Source organism: Oscarella lobularis, chromosome 18 (genome assembly GCF_947507565.1).
Source record: "Oscarella lobularis chromosome 18, ooOscLobu1.1, whole genome shotgun sequence".
NCBI lineage: Eukaryota > Metazoa > Porifera > Homoscleromorpha > Homosclerophorida > Oscarellidae > Oscarella > Oscarella lobularis.
Genome location: NC_089192.1, coordinates 2,110,443 through 2,133,508, shown reverse-complemented (window position 1 = coordinate 2,133,508; position 23,066 = coordinate 2,110,443). Strand labels below are relative to the sequence as shown.

At 45.2% G+C, this 23,066-nt stretch overlaps 2 protein-coding genes and 4 long non-coding RNA genes across 10 annotated transcripts; 4 read left to right on the top strand and 2 right to left on the bottom strand.

Annotated features, from left to right (window-relative positions):
- Window positions 1-75: 75 nt before the first annotated feature.
- LOC136198199 (uncharacterized) lies at window positions 76-2,674 on the bottom strand. Of its 3 annotated transcripts, none has more exons than XR_010672681.1 (4): window positions 1,189-2,674; window positions 864-1,092; window positions 413-810; window positions 76-355 (listed from the first exon to the last, which is right to left on the bottom strand). It is a non-coding gene; the product is annotated as an uncharacterized lncRNA (long non-coding RNA). The 3 variants fall into 3 exon arrangements; XR_010672680.1 differs by having other exon boundaries at window positions 864-2,292; window positions 2,342-2,674; XR_010672679.1 differs by having other exon boundaries at window positions 864-2,674.
- A 3,324-nt stretch (window positions 2,675-5,998) lies between these two features.
- Window positions 5,999-7,542, top strand: LOC136198194 (uncharacterized). Its single transcript, XR_010672669.1, has 3 exons — window positions 5,999-6,588; window positions 6,658-7,133; window positions 7,188-7,542. It is a non-coding gene; the product is annotated as an uncharacterized lncRNA (long non-coding RNA).
- A 948-nt stretch (window positions 7,543-8,490) lies between these two features.
- On the top strand, window positions 8,491-9,256 carry LOC136198201 (uncharacterized). The gene is made up of 3 exons (XR_010672683.1): window positions 8,491-8,532; window positions 8,660-9,130; window positions 9,212-9,256. It is a non-coding gene; the product is annotated as an uncharacterized lncRNA (long non-coding RNA).
- A 477-nt stretch (window positions 9,257-9,733) lies between these two features.
- LOC136198187 (uncharacterized) lies at window positions 9,734-12,581 on the bottom strand. 2 transcript variants are annotated; one of them, XM_065988095.1, is made up of 3 exons: window positions 12,095-12,581; window positions 11,962-12,047; window positions 9,734-11,913 (listed from the first exon to the last, which is right to left on the bottom strand). In XM_065988095.1, exon 3 carries the CDS (start codon window positions 11,609-11,611, stop codon window positions 9,890-9,892), a length of 1,722 nt encoding a protein of 573 aa, XP_065844167.1. In that variant the 5' UTR covers window positions 11,612-11,913; window positions 11,962-12,047; window positions 12,095-12,581; the 3' UTR covers window positions 9,734-9,889. The 2 variants fall into 2 exon arrangements, with proteins under 2 accessions (XP_065844167.1, XP_065844165.1); XM_065988093.1 differs by having other exon boundaries at window positions 11,962-12,099.
- A 289-nt stretch (window positions 12,582-12,870) lies between these two features.
- On the top strand, window positions 12,871-13,571 carry LOC136198200 (uncharacterized). Its single transcript, XR_010672682.1, has 2 exons — window positions 12,871-13,201; window positions 13,251-13,571. It is a non-coding gene; the product is annotated as an uncharacterized lncRNA (long non-coding RNA).
- A 1,716-nt stretch (window positions 13,572-15,287) lies between these two features.
- On the top strand, window positions 15,288-19,658 carry LOC136198190 (uncharacterized). 2 transcript variants are annotated; one of them, XM_065988099.1, is made up of 8 exons: window positions 15,288-15,421; window positions 15,470-15,916; window positions 15,976-18,231; window positions 18,278-18,354; window positions 18,431-18,493; window positions 18,543-18,627; window positions 18,681-18,974; window positions 19,028-19,658. In XM_065988099.1, exons 3-7 carry the CDS (start codon window positions 18,184-18,186, stop codon window positions 18,696-18,698), a joined length of 291 nt encoding a protein of 96 aa, XP_065844171.1. In that variant the 5' UTR covers window positions 15,288-15,421; window positions 15,470-15,916; window positions 15,976-18,183; the 3' UTR covers window positions 18,699-18,974; window positions 19,028-19,658. The 2 variants fall into 2 exon arrangements, with proteins under 2 accessions (XP_065844171.1, XP_065844170.1); XM_065988098.1 differs by lacking the exons at window positions 18,278-18,354; window positions 18,431-18,493; window positions 18,543-18,627; window positions 18,681-18,974; window positions 19,028-19,658 and having other exon boundaries at window positions 15,323-15,421; window positions 15,976-17,002.
- The last annotated feature ends 3,408 nt before the right edge of the window (window positions 19,659-23,066 follow it).

Here is a 23,066-nt window from a genome sequence, read left to right as displayed (position 1 = left end):
AAAAAAGGCGAGACGTCGATAGTTTCGTCTCTGTACCTCTTATAGAGGTTGATCCAAAAACTCTGTCTACTAGGCGAAGTTGATGCCACCAAATTATACAGTACATAGATATCAATACGGCGCACAGTACTGTTTATCCATAGATGTAATAAAGATGGTTTATCAGCAGCTCTGATGCTCGTTCTGTCATCTCCGTGAAAAAGGACGAAAGCGAGCAAAGTACAAGAGATCGGTGACAGCGGCACTCTCTTCCCTGATGATTTTCGTTTCGATGGTTCTTGAGGGTCTTCATCGTTTTGCGAGACTATTTCAGTCTCTCCTCGAAGCAAGGTATAGGCTCCACGAGGAATTCGCTCTAGCAAGACGAACGCTATAATAAAACATATGCAATACAAAAGAGAGTTTTACACACCCAGGTAAAATCATTGAGATAGTTGCTAGCGCATAGGAGCGCAAAACGAGTGAGGCCCCTTTTGGGGGTTCTGTATCACTACTAGTAGGGTTAACGAATTTTTTGCTCGCCGCGACCATGTGAACATTGCGCCGTTGCATAATAAACACCGCTTATTGATTCAGGCCTTCAGCACAGTATGCGCCGCTCTCTTAGATAACCAATATAGCTAGTGCGAGGAAGATCGAGAACGAGTGAAAAGCCATCATGGCTTCATCACCAAGACACAATCATGCAAAGCTGCTACAGCTACGCGCTAGCACAGGGTCTTTTCCTTTTGACACGCGTCCGGCCGGCTGACCAAGTGCAGGGATTGCCACTAATTATACTCTCCGCAGGAGGCAAAACTTCCGGAAGTACTTATAAGGCATAATATGTTTAGAAAGGATCAACTTTCTACCCACTCTTTCACCTCGAGTCCGTTTCTTCAGAAAAAGAGGCCCTTTCAGTTGAACCAAGTTCTGGTGAAGATGAACAAGGCTGCTTGCTTCATTATAGTGTTTGCTCTTTTCGGAGCTTTCCAATTCAGCTCTGTTCGATTTAAATCTCTTTGACGCTCTTTCCTACGTTTACCTCGCATTTTTGCGAAGCAAAGCCCTATATCCGCCACAAAGTCAGCGAGTACTAGCCGTGTAGCGTCGCTAGAAGCAAAAAGGAGAAGAATAAAACTTGGTGGACATCGTATACTTTTGACAACTCGTATAGCGAAGAGGTGAGCCGCTTCATTACATGCTTACACAGAATTGTCAGAATGAGCATATAGAGGCGAGACACGATCGAAGAAGACTCGATGGCATGGCTTTGCTAGTTGTTCGTCTATAGACGCGGGGCGTTTGCTCACTAAATGAGATGCGGCTAGAACAACTCTTTCATTACCTAAAAGGTTCCCTTGCGCAGATAAGCGGTTTGCACACTCTTCGCGCGTTCACTTATAATTGAATGAATGTAAACTTACCGCTTCAGTTAGTGAAGATTACAAAGCCGCAATCTCCATCTGTCGATCTGAGGGGGTATTCCTAAAAGCGGCTAGAACAACAATTTCATTACCTAAAAGGTTCCCTTGCGTAGATAAGCAGTTTGCACACTCTTCGCGCGTTCACTTATAATTGAATGTAAACTTACTGCGTCAGTTAGTGAAGATTACAAAACCGCAATCTCCATCTGTCGATCTGAGGGGGTATTCCTAAAAGCATTCTCCGCGTAGAAAGCGCTTGGGAGAAAGACCGCCGTTAAAATGCTTTTCTATATATAGGGCCAGATCTTCACGGTGACATCAAAAAAGGCGGCAAGTCTCTGTTACGATAATGGGACGAACGTTTGATACGGCCAGGCCACATGAGATCCTAATTGATTGAATTTACCTAACGCATGGTTTGATAACGTCCTCTCAAAGCTGGGAACGTTCACGCCGTCGGCTGCTATTCTAAAAAAGGGAAGACGCCGCCAAGCAATTCCAATAGTCGAGGAGGGAAATATTGCATCCTAAGGATACGTCTTCAATGTCCTGAAAACGTACACATAAAACAGAGCTATATAAATTCGAAGAGAGGGACGCTGCTAGCCCATTGAAACGGAAAACGGGTGAGGCCCCTTTTAGGGGTTCAGTAACACTGGGGCCACGAGTAATTTGCTCGCCGCGACCGTTGTGAACATCGCGCGCTCGCATAATTCACGAGATATGGAGACCAACCCTTTAGCTTTTCTTTGGGTAACGCAGGGAAGCATTTGACTTACGATGGAGGAGAGACGAGCTTCGAAACAGCGACGGATATATTCGACTCTTGGGCGATGGTGAACCACTATGACGCGTCGACTCATCCGTTTAAGTGTAGGCCATTAGGCTACCGTCAAACGGAATAAAGAACTCCCGTCGCGAGCGTTACCTTCTACCTTTCGCAAGGCGAAAACTGTTCGTGAGACACCTTAGGGAGCCTCACCTTTTCGTAAAAGTTCCAGCGTCTAGAAAAAGTGCTTTGGGAAACATCCCACAGTAGAGGAAGCGCGTCTCTCGAAAAAATTCAGACAAAACGGTCAACTTTCTTTGACTATTACCCGGATAAGGACGTTGGAGACTTCCCGGACATTACTGACTTCATCTCTTCGAATGTGTCGAGATCTTCTCTGTCGGGCGGACGACAGTCTATCAAAGTTGCTCTTGCATGTTTCCTGTGCCGTCGATAGCAGAGAAGATCCTGTTGCCGTCGCCCAGAGAATTTCCCCGTCCAATGGCTGATCATGCAGAGGATTGAAGCTTTTTTTCAGCTCACGTTTACGCGTCTTGACGATGACGCGTCTGATTCTGACGTGCGTTCGATCGATCGATTCTCTTCCAATTGGTCAATCGAGGTCACGTGGTCGACGTTAACTTGTCTTTCAGCCCATGCTTCAGCGACCTGTTGGTTTCATTCGCTCTTGATAGCTCTTATATAAGAAGCCCGTTGAACTTAATTCTTCGCTCTCGTTTTCTTGCGCACTGTACGCACCCGCGTAAATTGGCCTAAAGCGAGTACACCGCATGAAGGCCTTTATCGCCTTTGCGACAAGCAGGACGTCACGGCTTGCTTGAAGTCAAATTAGCGCTAGTCTTCTGAAACCCTTTCACAGCTAAATCAAAGTCGCTGTCCTAGATCAAAGATAAAGCGCAAAACCTATAAGTTAACTGATTGCTTTCATGCACGCACTTAGAATCTACAGGAGACGACAATTTGGGTTCAATGCAAGACCTTCTATAGAGCATCCTAGCTCGAAGGCAGCATGTCAAAGACTAATAGCATTGTTATCAAATTTACTACGTATACTGATATAGATAGATCATGGTGTACCGCGTGATTGGAGGTCTTTCGTGTTCTTCAGCGATTTAGGCTCGAAAGTTGCTTCTGACGAGCCTAAATGACTGACGGACACCAATCATACGGCGTGCCGTGGACTATCCCCAATACGTAGTTTGCTCTTAGAAGTTCTCTTCTGGACTCCACGGCTTCTCTGTGCGTCATGTTGGGAAGAATCAGTACATGTATGCTATTTTTACCGTTTCAATTCTGTTAATTTAATTTCAGAGTGGAATTCCCGCGGTCTGCTGACGCTGCGTCGTTTTTGGTCGGTTTTGGCAGTCGGATTCTGTGGCTGTACTTTGGTACAGACCATGTGCTCTCTACCCTGACTCCGACCGTCCGCGCAGGCAACCTACGTTTGTTCACACATTCTGTGCGATTTTGGCAGCCCTGCAACTGCACGCATGACTTGATGCCATATGGTTGCAGATTGAATTAAGTAAGTGGTATTATAAGATTATGTGAAGATCTTAGCTTTGGCTGTTTCACACACAGAACAAGTGCAAAAAGGAACAAAAAAACATTCAGCTAAAGTCTTCGGTCTCAATCGTTCACTTTCCGCTTTAAAAGCAGGGGTAACAAGCGGCAATATAGCGACATAAAAGCGTAGAGCAGATATTTGAAGTACGACGGCGTCTTAGTTCAGCCTAAGACAGAGTTACATACAGTATATGGTATGCATAGGAGCTATGTTGAAATGTTTTACAGCGTTGCGTTGGTGCAAATGAAGGCGATCAGATAGAACTTCTCTAGGATTTTCAGTGTCTCTTCCAGATCGATTTCTTGCTATAACTACTAATCTTGGCGCAAGGGGGATGCGAGCAGGACTTGCGTAAGATGAAAGTAACAGAGAGCAGGCAAAGAGTGCAGCGACAAACATCTGTCTCGTCAAGGCTGTCTGATTTCTATGTCTAGACAATCGAGTGCGTCCTTTAGTACTTCTCTGCCGGAAGCGACCCTTGATATCACCACCCTGTGTAAACACGTCATACTGATAGCTTCCTCTCCTTTGACGTCAGGCAACATTAAATTTCCCGTCTGCGGTTGGCCTTTGAACTTCCTTATAAATTTTAACGAAGGTCCTCCTACTGGCTTCAAGAATTCCGTGAAAGGAACGTGATTGACCTGGCTTCGCGGCGGATAGATGCTGCCTAGCTCTCTCAAGCAGGACATAGTTTGAAACTTTGGCTATGTGACAGCTCCGAACGACGAAGTCAAGAGGATGTAATAATAACGTAACTATTACGACTAAGTGAATTGGACATTATAGCGTTCATGGACTCGCGTAGAGATAAATTGTGTATTTCATCTCCGTATGGCGTGAATTACGCGAGCGCCCGATGTTCACAGCGGCCACAGCGAGAAAAATACTCGTGGTCCTAGTAATCCCTAAAGGAGCCTCATCCGTTTTGCCTTCCGGTGGGCTAGCGTAACTCTCTTTCATTCTATTTGGTGAGCTCCTGATGCCGATATTCCAGTTAGCAATTTCTTAGGTTCAAGTTGCTAGTATCTACTGTGACATGCCGTTGATGCTAACCCTGTGGTCTATGTTAGTTAATATTAAGGAGCTCACCTATCATACCCTTAGGCACGCCCCTAAATATTCCCCATATTTGTCGTGCACATAGTCTAATAGACTAACGTACTCAGGAGCTCCGACACCAACAAATCGGCGTAGTCGACAGGATTCGAACCTGCGCGGGCAAACATCTGTATCATTGAGGTGATCGAGGACGGGTTATACATAAACAAGACGTTGTGTCTTCACATCCGATGAAGTGATTCTCTTAAACGTGATGTCATCGCGGTAAAGGTTAATTATTTCGTGAAGTCATCGTGGCAAAGTTAATTATTTCCACCAGCCACCGCAGGTAGTAGAGGGGATTCCGCTTGTACAGTATATAAGAACTCATGTTCAGTCCGGTACCTAAACCCCTGTATCAAAAAACCTTGCTGCAATCATGGCGAAACAGCTGATGTGACAGTCGCTATCTTCGTCATTTGTCTTTCACTTTCAATATTCGCGAGTCCGATCAAGGACAAGCGAATTTTGCGTTATATGCGTTTCGGAAGATCGGCGCCCATTTCACACCTAAGGTTACCCGTAGACGAAAAACTTCAAATCGATTACGATGACAGCAATCTGAATGTCAATCGCCTTCAATCGGAAAGACGCAACATCGTATGATAGAGGAAAAGAAAATACGTTTAGCCTATAATTAATTATCCAATGAAGGCTAAAAAACGATACCGGCGATTTATACAATGTCCTCGATTTCTTGGGTGTTATTCTTGGTGTAACTGCAGAGCCCAAGGGTGAAAGTTCAAAGATTAACTTGGGCTTATGACAACTTTTTCTCTCTCGTTGTTTGTCATTTTTAAACATGGTAAGATTCGTAAAAGCTAAGCTGAAATGTCGTTGATAATAATTCAAAGATACGCATGATGGCCAATAGGAAATGAATGATGAGGCCCCTATAACTAGGGCCACGGGATTTTGGCTCGCATGAGCCGTTTTGAAAATCGCGCGCTCGCACAACTCTAGCCAAATGGAGACCAACCTTTTAGCTTTTGGTGGAACAAAGGAGAAAAGAATTCGACCTACGACGGAGGAGAAACGAGCTTCGAAACGGCGAAGGATGAATTCGGCTCTTGGGCGATGAGGAACGATTGAGACGCGTCGACTGACCCGTCTACGTGTACGCAATTAGGATATCGTCAAACAGAATAGTGAACTCGCGTCGCGACCTTTACCTTAGTTACGTTGCCAAAAGACGAGAATCTCTTCGTGAGACACCTTATAGGGAGCCTCGCTCTCACGAAAAGGTACCAGCATCTAGAGAAACTGCTTTGGATAGTATCCCATTATAGCCGAAACGCGTCGTGCGAAAGAATTCATTCGAAAGGTAACTAAGTAAAAGGTATGAGCGGTGGCCATGCTGAATAGACAGGCGTCATTCTACGTATTCATCCCTCACGTGACGTACCCCGCTAACGCATCAGAACGACTCACCCAAAAGGGAGCACGAGATACCAGGTCCTACTTTCCTCTCGTGTTTGTACGGGAGACCAGGAAAAAGAACCTAGCTGGCGAGAGCGAGGCTATGTTCAGGTTATGACTAGATCTACATAGCAATCACCATTGATATTTTATTAGTGGCTCTATCTCCTTAACACCCCGCTGCTAGGAATTAAGCTACTCTTCTCCGCATTTCTTCTTTGCACGGAAGGGAAGAGAATGCCGGAGGTGGTGATCGAAGCAAGACATCTTTTGGAGTAAAAATTACACCCCAAGTCGTACACCATGTAAGACACGGATAGAACTGTGAAATGCCTTCCGTTGATGCTAACGCTACATCTCTGTCGATCATTGAGGTGATCGACGCTAGGGACACGACGTTGTGTCTTCACATCCAAGGAAGTGATTCTTCCACATGACGTCATCGCGGTGATGTCTTCACATCCGAGGAAGTGATTCTCTTCCACATGACGTCATCGCGGCAAGGTTACTTTTCGCCAGCCACAGCAGTTAATTGGGGAATGATAGTCTGCAGTTAGATTAGATTCCGGTTGTACAGTATATAAGAACTCTGGGTCAGTCTGGTACCTGAACCCCTGTACCGAAAGACCTTGCTGCAATCATGGCGAAACACCGGATGACAGTCGCTTTCTTTGTCTTTTGTCTTTCACTTTCAATATGTGCAAGTCCGATCGAAGACAAGTCAAGTTGGCATCTTAATCATTTAGCACACCTAAGGTCTCGCGTCGACGAAAAATTTCAATTCGATCACGATGACAGCAATCTGAATGAGAAACTTGTCAATCGCCTTCAATTGGAGCGACGCAAAATCGTAAGACATACGGTAGCAAAATAAAAAAGTTTATACTATTATTGTCTATTGAAGGCTGAAAGACGATATCGGCGAGCCAATATATGTCTTCAATTTGGTATGTGTGCTTCTTGCACGGGGTTACTGCAGTGTTTTCGGCGAGGGTGAAAGTTCAAAGAATAACTTAAGCTTGTGATCATTTTTTCTTTCTCGTTATTGATAATCTGATTTCTATGTCTTGCAAAATAAATTGGATATCCTTACTTAACTAATACGTCATACGGAAAGGAAAGCTTCCTCACATATGACGTCGCGTGTTATTAAATTTACGATCTTACAGTTCTCTTTTCAATTAACTAATCAATTAATTTCGTTAAATTTTAACCAAAGTCTTCTCAGTTATGTAAACCATGCACGTTTGTTTCGTCATTCTGTACGACTTATATGGGGCTCTCCAAATTGCCACCGTACAATTCGAGAAAGCACTAAACAAACATAGTGACTGTGTGTAGCCGCTTGTGCGTTTCCAAGAGTTTGCAAACTAGATAATGATGGCCTTTCGTGAGCAATCATGGGATCCCCGAACACCCCCAGCACATTCTTATTACTCTAATTTTTGTAAAGACTTTTGCATAATTTGCATCGCCCTGCCTAACTAAATGAGTTGGCATGCTTTATTTTCCGCAAAACCCTACAATTTGGCCTCTAAGCGTGACACAGAGCTATACCTCTCCTAACCCTAACCTCTGCCCCTTTGGGTGATCGTGTCACGAGGCCCATTATCAGCTCGCAGTTGGGTTTGCGTGCTGCGAGCACAGCTCGCAGCACGACAAACCCAACGTGCTCCTTTACTGCGTTCCCTTTATGAACGTTACTGATAAAGCTCATTGCTATGTGCCTGTTATGTTTAGTAGTATTTATCCTCGATAATGTAGCCTGTATAATATGCCTACTGTTACTCGTTCCTGAAAAGTTTTGAACACAATCCGGGGTTCCTATCTACTGTGACGTCACCTTTTTATGTACATTTTGTTCAAAATACGGGAGAATATGACATCACAATGAATGTGATGTCATAAAGGCACCTGTGTGCGTGATTGGTCTAAGAGCGATTGTGACGTGAGCGTGACCGACAGAACCACACTTTGGTTTTTGGGCGATCACGTTTGAGAGACCCTCACACCAGGGCGCGCGCGGGCTTCGCCCGCGCGCGCCCTGGTGTGAGGGGAATAACTTGCTTGTATAAAACCTGGCATCTATCCGGGTTTATACTTGCGCCCTGACGTCAGTCTACGTCATGCGTGTCATCGCTTCGTCTCCTCAAGCTTCGCTTGTCCGCAAACGGCTCTCGACAGTTTGCTGCGATACGATATCATAGTCTAATTGGGCGGCGAAGAAGCCGCGAAAGGCCCCAAACGAGGTGAAAAAGGGTACTGTACGATCGAATAGTAACGTACGTTCGAATCCGCGCGGCGAAGAGCGCTTCACTACGACGTTTCGGCTATACGAAAATGTCTACGGTCTAATTTCCACTCTTTTGTAAGTAGGGTCCGGCGAAAGGCGAGAAAAGCTTTCTCTTCCATGAGTGATAACTGATAAGTTTGTCCATTTTCGGCGATGAACGTTAGGAAACACGTACGCGGTGGAGGTGATCGGATCGCTCTTATGTTTACGGATCTCTTTTGCCGCCCGATTTCCTTCCAAAACGAATCGAAAATCGGGAAAATCATTGAGTCGATCTCGCACAATCCGTTTATTCTCAGGACTCATTTATGAGTCAAATGTTCATAGGCACCCCATTTATTTAGTACTCATTTCTCTCTATATATCCCTTTATTCGTATTACTGTACAGTGTACTTGTTTATGAGTCACATGTTTATGGACACCCTTTCTCCTCAATCCCAGTACTCATTTTATGAGTCCAATGTTTATATCTGGATGAGATCGATACCTGCAATGGAAATCTGAAAGTCTGGGTGAGATTGATGTCTACGTCAGTTAGTTTGCATACCACATGGTACGTACGTATTAATTAAATCGCCTTCGTAGCAGTTCTACCTTGCAATTGACTCTCCTCTCTGTAATTTCCACCTAATAGACTCCAGCTTTGAGTTCTATTTTCTCTCATTTTGTCCATGGTTTGGATCTCCATAGACTCGATGCTCCATTCTCATTTGCAGCTCAGCTTGTTTCTCTTACCAATATACAAACGCACTAAAGCGGTGGAAATTGACTGATGTATCCTCCCAAAGTCTAGGAAGAGTAACGAGTAACGCAGAGGTCTTTGTTAATGCACGCTGAAGTACACAGAGAAGACGTGCCCAAGCCTAAATCTAGATCTTACAGAATCGGCTACGCAGGGACGAGCAGTCATCTGTATACTCTCTTTGGGCCGAGCGAGTGCGTAGTACGCAGCAAGTTACTATGTTTGCGGCGTTCTATTTCTTATTTGCGGCAGGGTTTGGCCTGTTGTCTGACTTCCAATATACAAGCGGCGTTAAGTCAGAACAATTTTTATCAACGTTTATTTAGCTAAAGCTAGTAAGCCTTCTGAGTGTCGTTGACATTGTGATATATGCGAGGAATGCAGCTTCTCAAGCATGCAGAGATTTGGACCCGGTCAGGGTGAAGACAACAATTCCATTAATCATTACGCTTTCACAAACAGCCATGCAGTTATCAAACATTTGCATGCACACGTCGCAATAGACAACATAAAATAATGAGAACATCAATTTTGCGCAAAACAATCTCTCGCTGTGCTATAGCGTTCCGTTTATTCAAAACTCAGCCAGTGTCTCCAGTAGTCGTTAAGGAAAACGCCAGCTGGATCTCTTTTCTTTTGAATGTCGCGAAACGCTTTCAACAGTGGATAGCGTTCAGTGACGACGTCCTCGCGAGTTATATCTGCATCATCAATAAGAGGAAAAGATTTTCCCCAGTGCAGGCGAAACGGAATCTTCGCCTCTTTCAAACACTTCCAAATAGGTTTGTAGAAATCGCGAAAATTTCCTTGGTTATCGGCACACCAGTAGGGATCGATTCGGAAAGCGCCGTCCTTCCACTCGTCGTTGCCGTCGGTGTACGACATACTTAGCCACGCCTTAGAAGGCTTCGCAGCATAAAGCTCCCAAGCGTTGTTGCCGGCTTTCTCTATAGACCATCCGACGTATTCGCGAAGAGCTTTCATAGCTTCTGTAGCTTTTCCGAGAGGGATCCACATCTCTGTCCACATGACTGGAACAATCACGTCATCCGCAGAATTATCCATGGGCAGGCCGGTGTAGGAATAATCTTGGAATTCGACGTTGCCGTCGATGGAGTTGAAGATGCCAATAGCCACCGTCGTGAGAAAGTGGATGAGGGGTTTGCAATCTATGTCGCTAATAGCGTTCGCCGCAAGACCCAGAAGAGAAAGATTGCAGTTGTCGTAGCTTTCGGCTAACTTCTTCGCGACGTCCTCACACAAAGAAGGATTCGCCTTTAGCAGTTCTTCAGTTTTAAGTTTCTGGATTCTTTCTGACTTCTTTTGTGCTAGTGCCAAGACTCCGTCTTTGTTTCCGAAATTGCCGAGCAATATCATGACGTAGGAGTAGAGAACCATTGTCGACAAATTGTCAAATACTGCGTGAGGATTTGGTTTGAACGAAGGTTCAGCATCCATCTTTTTAGCCTTCCACACCGTTGTACTGCTTAGGAGTTCGGTGCCCTGTGGCCACCAGAGAAGACGAGCATAATCATTTTTACTCAAGAACTCAATCAGGTTCGGTCTTTTTTCGGCTTGATCCATGGTCTGCCTTTGTTCGTCTTCCTCGAAAAGATCGACGCTTGAAAGCTTGGTGAGAGCTACAGACTGGGAACCTTTGATATTGAAGGTCTTCTCACACTTGAAGGTGACCCTTGAGAGCACTCCCAGCAGACCAAGCGACACGACGTAAGCGTCGAAATTTTCCTCGTCTGAGTCGACGTCGTAAGGCGCGCCACATCCATCGATAAATCGCAGAGCATGTACGTTGTCCTGCACACTGTAGAGAAGAGATCCGCCAGAAGAGCCGGTCATCAGGAAACCTCCGACAGTCTGATGCGTAATTCCGCCGAGGTTTACCAGCGTCAGGCCGAACGTATGATGAAGGACGTAGAGCAAAGAGTTTTCAAGGGTGCTGCGAGGATCCTCGGGATCGCGACCCAGGTGAATGCCCGCTTGCACGGTCACCAAATTCGACTCGGTGTCAACGCTTATAATTTTGGCGTATTGATCAAGCACGATGTTAATATCTTTGCCATCTGGAGCTTCTTCGTTAACGGCGATACCGTCGCGAGCCGGAGTGCCCGTGTCCGTGTCCGTGAAGATTGCTCGGGCCATGGAGTGGCCCGATCCTCGGACTCGAACTTTGAGCGACTTTTCTTTGGCGAGCTTGACCAGGGTGATTATTTCTTGCTCGCTTTGTGGGTGGTAAAAGTTTTTTTCATCCTTCAGTGGAATAGGTTGTTCAGACATGGCTGGAGAAGACGGTAAGAGATTGGCAACAGCTTAAAAAGTGACAGTCTCGAGGAATGACCGGATTTTTATAGGTCCGCTCTTTGTAAACTCGTGGGTGGGGGTTTCTTCGCTTCCTACGTCTTGCTCCACCCACCTTGGCTTCCTCGATCTAAATTTAGAATTGCATCGCTTCCGCTAGTGGGCGTTACCAAAGCAGTTTCACATAAACACTGTTAGTTTAAGCTAACGAACGCTTCCATCGCTTCCACCGATATCTGCAAGTAAAGAGACGCGCCACCGCATTTTCCCACAGAGACGATCTAAACAAGATTTGCATAGCTTCCTCCGAACACCTAAGATCAACAGACCTGATCACGAGTGTGATCCAACGCATGCAATGCGCGCATTCTATTCACCGTTGTGACCTTTGTTTCACATGCAACTTTTGAAATATCTGGAGAAGACATTCGGGTAATCGTCGAAAAACGATCGGCTATATACCGTATCCATGTAGCAACGGGAAAGAAAACGTCCCATTCATCGGCCGTCAAAAATTATCATCTCGCATGCTCCAGTTTAGAAAGTTTTAATAAACAAGAAACCTGATCGATCGATAGCTGAGCCTGAGACAACGATTCAGACTCGACGACCACGACCCACTGTTGGCTTGCGAGGCCTATAGATCAAGCTGACCAAGACAAAATGCGTAAACGTATTCTCTCTCGCTAGGATGGAACATCCGGGCCGGAGTCAGGGCACGAGACTATACGTACACGTCAAATTTAATTAAGGCGTCGTCTTACCCGATCCATCGCTTGTTGCTCGTCCGCATCATTAAACGTATATCGGCGTCCCCCGTTTGTATGGGAGAACAGGGAGAAGAACCTGGCGAACGCGAGGCTAACTTCTGTTCATTGACTACATAGCAATTCTCCCTAATTTTTAACTTATCGTTCTATCCCCTTCAAACCACGCTGCTCGCTGCTAGGAAACTACTTTTCTCGGCATTCCTTCTTTGCACGGACGGGAAGAGAATTGCCGATGTGATGAAGACAGCCATCTTTTGGAAGTAAAAGGTACACCCATGTGGTACACGGTATAAGGCACCGATGGAACTGTGGCATGACGTTAATTCTAACCCTACATTTGTATCATTATCATTGAGGTGATCGACGTAAACAGGAAGCTGCGTCGTCACATCCGAGGAAGTGATTCTCTTCCACGTGACGGGATCGCGACATGGTTAATTTCCGCCATCCACAGCAAGTAATTAGGCGGACGATAGACTGCGGTTAGGATAAATTCCTGCTTGCACACTATATAAAAACTCTGGGTCAGTCCGGTACCTAAACCACTATACCGAAATACCTTGCAGCGATCATGACGAAACAGCTGATGACAGTCACTTTCTTTGTCTTTTGCCTTTCACTTTCAATATACGCGAGTCCTATCAAGGACAAGCCAATTCGGCATCATATGCGTTTTGGAAGATCGGCGCCCATTTCACACCTAAGGTCACCCGTACACGAAAAACTTCAAATCGATTACGATGACAGCAATGTGAATAAGAAACTGATCAATCGCCTTCAATTGGAGCGACGAAACATTGTAAGACATTGTAAAAGAAAATGCGTTTATACTGTGATTGTCTATGAAGGCTAAAAGACGATATCGGCGAGTAATGCAATGTCCTCCATTTTTTTGGTCTCTTTCTTGGTGTTCCTGTAGTGCCCAAGGGAGAAAGTTCAAAGATTAACTTAGGCTTATTTTTTCTTTCTCGTCATTGATAATCTGATTTCTATGTCTTGCAAAGTGTTAATCAAGGCAAGCCTTGCCAAATTGGATATCCTTACCAAATACGTCATACGGAAAGAAAAAGCTTCCTCACATATGACGTCTCACAGTTTTTCTTTCAATTAACTAATCAATTAATTTTGTTAAATTTGAAATTATACGAAATTAACGACCACGACTCACAGTTGGCTTGCGAGGCCTGTAGATCGAGCTGAGCAGAAGAAAAACGAAAATATGTGCACGTATCTCTCTCGCCAGGATGGAATATCCGGGCCGGAAGGAGTCTGGGCACGAAGTCATACGTAAACGTCAAAATTTATTTAAGTAGAAGGGTACATTGAACGGAGAACATATATTGGCAACGTGCACAAACATACTGTGATTCGCCCGCGCGCGCCCTTGTGGGCCATCATTACATAGTGAACACGCCACTTCTGTATGATCAATTCGGTCACATTTACGTCATATAACGTGCGCTATTGTGTTTGGAATCTCTTCTGCCGCCCGATTTCCTTCTTCGAGGAGTCCAAAACGACTCGAGTACGAGAGTGAATCTAAAAGGATGGAGGCTGGAAACGGACAAAGAAGTTCACTCTTATCCGGGTAGTCTATCCTTTTTTCAAAATGGCCGACGCTCGTTAGAAATTCGCCAATTCTCTGTTCGTTTTCGCGTCTTTACGGTGTCGCTTGCTTTATCGGTCGTCTTAGATAGTTTGATTAATATTCCAAACTCGTGCGCGTGGCGAGAGAAAACGAAATGAGAGGAAAAGAGCGAAAACGCCGAATCATGTCTGCATTCGATCGCGCGAGACAACGAATTGCCGCCAAGAGCGTCAGTTTCGACATTCTAAACGCCGAAAAGGCAATCGACGTCTCTTTCAGTAGCAGAAAACGTTGCATTTCAATTTTAGAAGCTAGAATTACCTCGAGGCGTCTCGATCTCGATCCCATGTGTTTCCTAATTTTCATTTTCTCTCCGTCGACGCTCACGAATAACTCTATAGACAGTCGATAGAGAGTTGATAGAGACTCAATATCGAGTCAATATTGAGTCAATATCGAGTCGAGTCAATCGCTCTTCTATATTCATGTGCTTGAAGAGCTTTGTCCTACGCTCTTTTATATTCATACGATAAAGGAGCTTTGGCCTCGATCCGCTCTTCTATATCTATATACGCTAGAATTAGCTTTGGCCTTCATTCTTCTATATTTATACCCTAGAAAATCTTTGGCTTACGCTCTTCTATATTCATAAGCTTGAAGAGCTTTGTCCTACGTTCCTTTATGATCTTCTATAATCATACGCTAGAAGAGCTTTGGCCTACGCTCTTCTATATTCATACGATAAAAGAGCTTTGTCCTTCGCTCTTCTATATTCATACGCTTGAAGAGCTTTGGCCTTCGCTCTTCTATATTCATCGTTAGGACGTATGTTTGTGTGCGCACCTTCTCTAATATGCCTCCACGTCTGTACTATTTTACATGCGTAATATGTCGCACGCGTTCGTAGTTCATATCAACACAACAGGAGCAGCTGTGCTTTTCTGTGCCAATAACAGAGAGATGCATCACCGGTATCGCTATGTCTTCCCTCCTCGCTAAGCAGTGTTCTCTGCAACAGTTTTCCTCCTGCTTTGGTTTTAACGTGTTTGAGTCAGCTGGTTTTTGTAGGCGTGCTGGACAAGATTTACATTCGCTTATGCAGATGTAGGCATAGTGTAGATAGGTAAAACCACATCATTCGTTTGCTCCTAACGACTAAATCAACTCAATCGGTACAGCTGTAATTTTCCTAGGACTTGTCGTCACAAAGGAGGCGTTTAGAGTCAGCTGTGTGCCGTGTGTGCGTGCATTTCCCGTTAAGCATGTAGGTGACCCCTTAGACGAGTCTAGACGAGTCTCATTGGGTCCCTAGTGAATAATTAGTCAACAGTCGCACGCGTGTCTTCGCGAACTCCCCCATCAACTTAGGTCCGATTGTTCTTTCTTCCACTCGTCTCTAGAGCCAGCCTTGTCTCTGACTCTCCTATGTTGGTATGGCATTCAGGCTTGATGTTCTCGTCGGGACCGTGCTCTTTATAGGCAGTGCCCGTGGAAATGTCTGGATGGTGTACGCCTGATAGTGGCTATACCAGTGCAGCACGGCCTAATCGAGTATTTGCCTCCCGATAATGCAAACGTCGATGTCAGCGGCCTAGGCTAGCCGTAAAACAGTCCTATAGTGGATTGTAGGAACAGGCGTGGGCGTGAGTAAAAGCTAACCGCTAACCGCGAACAGCTTAATCAATTTATCCCCCCTAGCATTCTTGTCAGAGAAACGTGAGCGGAAGCTAACCGCTAACCGCGGAGCTAACCGCTAACCGCTGATCTTTTCCCAGCATTCTTATAAGAATAGTTTGATGCGTGCTTCTTGGCATTCTTAGTTGAAAAACCGCTGAGAAAGAGAGCGGGTGCACATCAGCGAAGCACTGCAGCTAACCATGAAATCTCTTTATCTTTCTGCCATTCTCCTCTCACTCTACGCTTTAGGCTAGTTCAAAATTTGTATCTGTCTGTGTGTGCGCAAACTTTGGTTGCTTCGTCTGCAGGTGCGGCCGATGAGACTATCTTCATTCCCTCCATGTACGTGACCGAAACACTTCAGCGCCCGAACCCGGGCCAAGCGTACAACTACTCCTTGCATCTCTGCCCGGGCGAAGATAGCCGCTACGACAATTTTATAGCCAATGTCAGCATCAACCTGCCCTACAATCTCGAGTGGGTACCCACTCTTGGCTACGTCACCCTCAAAGTCTCCAACGCGACCTCGTGGAAGAAACCCTTCTGCACGAACGTCGACAACAAAGATGGGAACGGCCCAAACTGCTTGTTCGTCTACCATAAGGAAATGGGCAACGAACTGTACTTCAACGTCACCGCAAACGAAGCCGACGGCATCCAATTCACGTTCGGAATCGACTTCAGAGAACAGGACCAGCTCCCACGCGTCGCGGACACGCCGCGCAGTTTTTCCCCCTTTCAAGCCTCCCCCGGTGTCCCCTCGTTCCACTGGTACAAGCCGAAACTGGTACAGAACGTGAAGCTCACCGCGCCGGGAAAGGTTAAGACGACGGAAAGCGTTCTCTACTCCTTCGCCATGTGCCGCAAGAGCTCGCAGAAGGAAATCGTTGTTGTTAACGTCTTCGCCAACGATGCGAGCAGCGCCTTTAGCACCTATCTGTGCAGTTCGTCGCATTGCGGTCCAGCAAAGAACAGCGTCACATCCGACACGAGCAATTCGCAAATCAACAAAGTTTCCGCGGACATCGAAGCGTTCTCCGACGGCTCCGTCTACGTTCTTATTACCGGCTTCGGCGGTACGGAGGTGAATGAGTTCTATCTCCTGGTCAGTACCAAGAAGAGGTCGCGTGGTCGGTCCAATTTATTGCTCTCGCAAAGTGGTCCCGAAAATGTTTGCGACAGCGCTGACACAGAAAGCATTTGCACGTCAGAGCCAATTCCAGACCTCAAGAACGGCGAGTAATATAGCTAGTACACTGCGCAGAACACTTTTATGAGAGACACCACGGCTTTGAATTACTTTAAAGAATTTAGTAAAAAAATTTATTTCCCAAAGTGGTCTGGCCAAAATTGGACAGGCCAGACCGTCTGCTACAGGCCTGAACTCGCCTCGCGGCTAATGACTTTCAATTCGGAATAAGAAATTCTGGCCCCTCGCCATTCTCTTACTTCGTGCTGATATTCTGCGATGTTGTTATGCTTTCTTTTGCGCTGTCTTTTCTGCGCTCGCTTTGAAATTAGATAGATTTGCATGCAGCCGCGGCTTCTCAGACTCGGCTCACCGAAGAAGAAGAAGCCAAGAACAAGGGCGGCCTTTTTCCTATAAAATGCGGACTATCAGGCCTTGTGGCTCTCTGCTTTTCCTAACTGTTGCGTATCACCAACTCAGGGGCTCTCGTTAACAATAATTAAAAGCTGTGAATGTCTAATATTTGAGTAGGTCTATGGTGCCTTTATTTGCCCTGACCCTGCTGTGTGTAAAAAACCTTACCAAGTTTAGTGGGTCCCTACTGTTACGTATCTCAAATATTTGACATACTCTCGGGGGCTCCCGTTTGCCTTAAATTAATTTATTTTTTCCGGATTAAACGGCATTGTCACAAATTTGGTTAATAAAGCCAATTATTGTAAAAAGCCGTTTTAGTGTCATTTATTCGATTTATACAGTAGTAAAAAATTGAATATAACTTTATTTTACACGTGGTATACGGGAGTTGCCGTACTTCAATTTCTGGTCGCTTCACCGTTTCCAGGTTGGTTTTCCATGCATTTCGTTGCCCCACTTCTTTTTCGGATGGCACTTTGACTAGAGATATCCTATTCGAAGCGCCAGACCTCCTTAGAGGCGTCGCTGACGTTTTCCTTGCTCGACCTCTTCTTCTCTTTTTCTCCTAGACGACGAGAAGCGACCATAAGGCTGTTAGTGGCAAGGAATTTGCAATCGAATGCAACGCGACGACGATTAGCCGCAGCGGTGAAAGATACGAGAAAGAAAAATCATTAGTTTTCTCGAATTTGTATATACATGGCAATTGCTCAGAAAACGATTTGAGACCAGAGAGAATCTCATTGAGAAAAGCGATTGTGATTATCGTTCGAGGTGAGCACGGATCAGAGTACGGTATGCTTTTCTATTTACACATCTGACAAGTGCTTAGAGACTCCCCTAACATTAATCTTCTTGAACGTGGAGCCAAGGCAATTCTTTCTATGCTTCGCTGTCGTCAAGCCTTTTCATGCTGGGACTAATTATTAATTGTGTAGGCGTGGATGTGAATACGAGTGTAGGATTAAAATGTTTTTTTTTCTTTTATTTATTTGAGTTTTTAGGAAACTATCACACTTTTCTTTCTCACGCTGACGGACGCCTTTCACGCGAGGCCAATCCTTCCTCTCATCTTTAAAAAGTAGACGCCGTTAATCAATAGTTTTTTAATATTTTTTAATTCTACCATTTTCTATTATTCTGATTGATGCGTTTAGGGAATGGTCAATTGGGCGTAGTCGACTCACGAGCGAAAGAGGGCCGGGAACAAATCGTTTGAAGTAAAGCAGAATAGTTGATGTGATTTGCAAATGAATGAATTGATGATAGGTCTACAGCTGTGAATTGGAATACTCGACTCGGAGACTGTAAAGGAAAAGAAGCGATAAGAAAAAGAATAGAAGAGCTGTTACTTGTAAACAGCCACCTGAGTTGAATTAGGCGTATCGTTAAGAGAAATTACTTTAGGGCCAGGGATTCAGTTGATTCTGTACGCGCATCAAGACCAACATAGCAGAAACAAAGTAAGAGCGCTACTGTATTGGAGAATGTCACTTTATTTCTCCGATGTGTCGTCTCGACGCAAGACAAAGAGAACGTCGATGAAATTGACTGTCACGGGAACCATGACCCGAAACGCGAAGACAAATCTCTCTGGTCCTTTGCCCGTAGCAACGATGACGAAAGGCAACGACGCATAGCTACACGACCCACCTCCTAGAATGTTGTTCTTTGTCCAGTCAACAAAACGTTCAAACTGGGGTAACGTAGTACATACAAAGATTAGACGCAAGTCTAAGATTTTATTGTTCTAGTTTCATCAGTACTATACAAAGGCATGCCAAGCTGGGATTCCCTTTTAGAGGAGCACCGTTCTACAACGTCATGGGCCCTTAATTACCTCAAACTCTTTCATCGAACTTTCGCACACTGCTTTTCTTCACTACCTTTGTGCCATCGCAAAGAGAAAGCAAAGGATTTCTCCTTTTCTCTTCAGGTTCTTTGCATTTTATCTGAACTGTTTATCTTCGCTTTGTAGGCACATTCACCTCTGGGCCCCGAGGTGACTAAATTAAAGCGGCCCAACTCTTGAGCCAGAGAGGATAAACGTGGCTTGAACGCAGGGGATTCAATCCCCTACTCCAGTGGCACGAGTGATAAACTGCCACCCCACTTAGGAAGACGCGGTGGGTTACAATAGCGGTCCCCCTGGAACCAGGCCGACAGAACTCACATCCGAGCGCTGCCGGTCCCAGGCGTCCGAGCCGGGAGACTAAACAGGCTCTAACTCCGACGGGGGAGTAGTGAGGGTGACCCCCACCAAACCGAAGCCTGTACGGACTCCCGCGGTCCGTGCAGGTGGACAGCGAAACAAGAAAGACCCATGTGCAAATTTTTTTAAGAAGTTTCGGTTTACTTCCGGGTTTATTTAATAAAAGTTCGGACCTCGCCTCGTTATTGGTTGTCTGCGACGTGCGGTGAACGGAGACGCGCGCTTATGGACTAGTCCCTAAGCTAACCGATCATGCAATTCCTGTCACCATAACATCGAGCTAAGGAAGAAAAAAAGAATAGAACTATTTATCATGCACAATTTATCATGCACAAATTAAAGCATGCAACAAAAGTTTATTCTTTTCCTTCTTGTCTTCTGCTCTTGATTCACCTGCAATATCGTGTCAGTGGAAAGACACTGATATAATGACCGAATACGCTTAACTGTCCGTATTGGCACAGTCTGCAGATAATTAATTTCAATTCATGTGCTCTACGAATAAAAACAATTTAGTAATCAAATAAAACAAATCTGCAAGTACAAAAAGGATTAAAATTACTAGAAAATATAAACCTCCAAAGAAAACATAAAAAGCCTGTAAATAAAAACAAGAAAAAATCCTATAAAAAAATAAAAACCTATTAAAGAAATAAAAACCTGTGAAAGAAATAAAAACCTGCAGATAAGAAACCTACTACACTACCCTAGAAAAGAACAGCAGGCACGTGATAAAAACCTAGATTACCTTATAAATCCATTGACCTATATTCTAATCAATCTAGATTACCTGAAAACCCACTGAAAAATGATCTAAAGCACGCAGTGGCTGATAGCTAAGCACAAGAGGGGGAAAGAGCTACCAGCCTACTACACAAAATGCCCTACCCACTAGCAGCCACCAACTAAAAGCTTAGTGCAAAGGCAGAAGACCCGTGCAAACTAACGTAGTGATGCAAACCAAGCACGTGAGGGAGAAAGTTCTAATACTGCATTATATCGATTTGTTGTCCTACTACACTCTCTGGAACGTACACAAGTGGGCTTCATGCACCGAACTGACCACCAGTCCTCACCCGTGACCCCCTCAATTAGACTTTTGGAATCCAGACCTAATGGTTAGACTGTAGGAAATTAGCTATGAGCACGAGCGCGGGCAGCGGCATCGCAGGCACTCGGGGTCATAGGAAGCCCGTCCCCTTAATCACGTGCACGCCTACACCAGTGGGGCCCCCAATAGGGTGATGCGAACCTAATCGTCGCAATGGCATGGCTAGCGCTATCCTTTTTCTCTTTCTCGTGGCAAAACTAGAGATAAAGAAAAAGGGAATGAAATGAAACGATCGGCAGGTGCACGCGATGAGGGATTGCTTGGATGCGAGCGGATTGTACGCGAGTCGCCGAGTCCGCGCGCGGGGCGAAACGTCGTGGAGAGTGCAAACAATGCCGTCTCGCGCTGCTTCGACGCGCGACGACGCACCAAGTACACGCGCTGCGACAGACATGATCGACAAACGAGTCTATGCTGACCGAGAAAGACAAACGTACGCTTGCCAAATAGCGAGGATCTCGACGACTAATCCGATCCTGCATGCGCCTCACAGCAGCGTTGGAGTCGTATATAAGGATGAGCATGCAGCGCGGTAGGTCTTCAGGAATAAGGATTCAGGACGGAGAGTAGAGACAAAGAGAAACACTTCACTCAGTCAAACTCCCGGACTTCCACCCCGCCAAAAAGGGAGCGCCCAATGAGAAGAGCTAGAGTGGCTCACGTGCGAATGTGTAAAAGTTCAAATCACGCATTCGTACGCTTATCTACGTATTTCTTGCAACGATTCTGAGAAGAAATAACAGGATGGAGTTTCTTCATAATTAGATGCAACAGCTGCAGCTGAGAGATACACGTGTACACATGTAACTAGTATCTACCGGTGTCGAAAAGCGTCTGATCACCACTTAAACTCCATGGTAATACAGGTCACGTTCTGTTGATCGCGAAAGCGACAACGGATTCCGACAAGTCATCAGAAATAATTGAACCGACGAAGGACGATTGCTTCGAGGCTGCATGGACGTGGCATGAGCACACTACGACAACGCATATACCGCATACCCCACCGCAAGCACCCCGTTTAAACACTGCCAACGATAAGCGCTAACAACGATTGACCCCGAGTAGGACATAATACTGTACCACTATAGTATTTGACCAGTGGTAGCTGCACTTGCGTCATAGCCACTACTGTGCATCAGAAAGAACAGCAGCATTAACACAGAAGGAGCGTTTCGATGCGAATGCAATTAAGGTTGTGATCTGTATAATTGTGGGAAGTCCTATTTAGAACGATATACCCTTAAGGATGCGGTAACGGATTCTGCATATATAGGCTAAAGCTGCCAATGGCTCACTGAAACTGTGCGTCAAATTAGCAAGGCACTGCATGCAATGAATAGATCTGAAGCCCGGAATGTTCAAATGGTCGATGTGCCAAACCCAAATAATGTACCTGTAAACTATGGCTCGAGAGGAACTTCCTGTGAAAACGCAATCTGTTTTCAAGGATGTATTTATGATACGTACGACAAACCAGGAAACTGTACATGCGACAGAGATTGGACAGGAAACATATGAAACTTACTCGTTTGTTCGAATGAGTGTGAGAACGAAGGAGTCTGCTCGGCACCTGAAACGTATAAATAGACTGACTGATTCAAACTAGCGTCTTTCTCGTCACAAATCACAAACAAAGTGATGTGTATTGCGATGCCTTTTTAGCTTTAGCATAGTTTGACTTTCCCTAAAGCACCACTTCATATTTCTTCATAGATTGAACTAGAAGCAAGGATATCATATTCATGGCCATATCGAAAGGATGAGGTAACATAGATTAGGATATTGCCTTCTGGTAAATCAACTGGAGCATTTGACTGCAAATAAAAGACAACGTTGAGAGATGAGACCCCTTTTAAGGATAACAGCTTTCCACGACTCGAGAGAAACATCGGAAGGAGTTCGTAGCCCAATGAAGGTCGTAAAGCGCTCTTGAAGAAATGAGATAAAACGCCTTACGAAAGTAGGAGCTTGGTGGCTTGAAACGAACGATACGACCGATCAAAACTCACTTGGGTGCTGCGATGAATGACTCTGTAAAGCATCGTGACCGAAAAAGTGTACAGAAGTCGTCAATATCCACGGCGAATCGCAGGGGCAGGGGGGGTCGTTCGCTACCGCGCGTTAGAGCCACGCCCAAATAAATAAACAGCGTTTTCTTCTAACGACGACTTCTTTTCGGCTTCTTAGCAATGAGCACATGCATCTTATGTAGGTTGCTTTCATCCCCGAGATTTGGATGGGCACTCGCAGAGTCTTTTCCGAGATCCGAGTCGCGTTTTAGGTGTCCGTAGCTCTTCTACACCTTTTTAGTTTCGCAGACTTTTAGGCTAAATACATGCGCTAGTGACATAAATGCTTGGGCACAACTTGTGTCCGCTTGCTGCGATCTTTCCTGCTAAGATATTCCAATGCTAAGTTCCTGCAGACGATAGTAATGGCTGCTTGTAAGAAGACCTATCACGTTTTG

Excerpts from the sequence above, each read along its gene's own strand:
- LOC136198187 (XM_065988095.1), bottom strand. The coding sequence starts at position 11,611 with ATGTCTGAACAACCTATTCCACTGAAGGATGAAAAAAACTTTTACCAC.
- LOC136198190 (XM_065988098.1), top strand. The coding sequence starts at position 15,868 with ATGAAATCTCTTTATCTTTCTGCCATTCTCCTCTCACTCTACGCTTTA. Across the intron at positions 15,917-15,975 it reads CCTCTCACTCTACGCTTTAG|GTGCGGCCGATGAGACTATC; the intron begins GCTAGTTCAAAA and ends CTTCGTCTGCAG.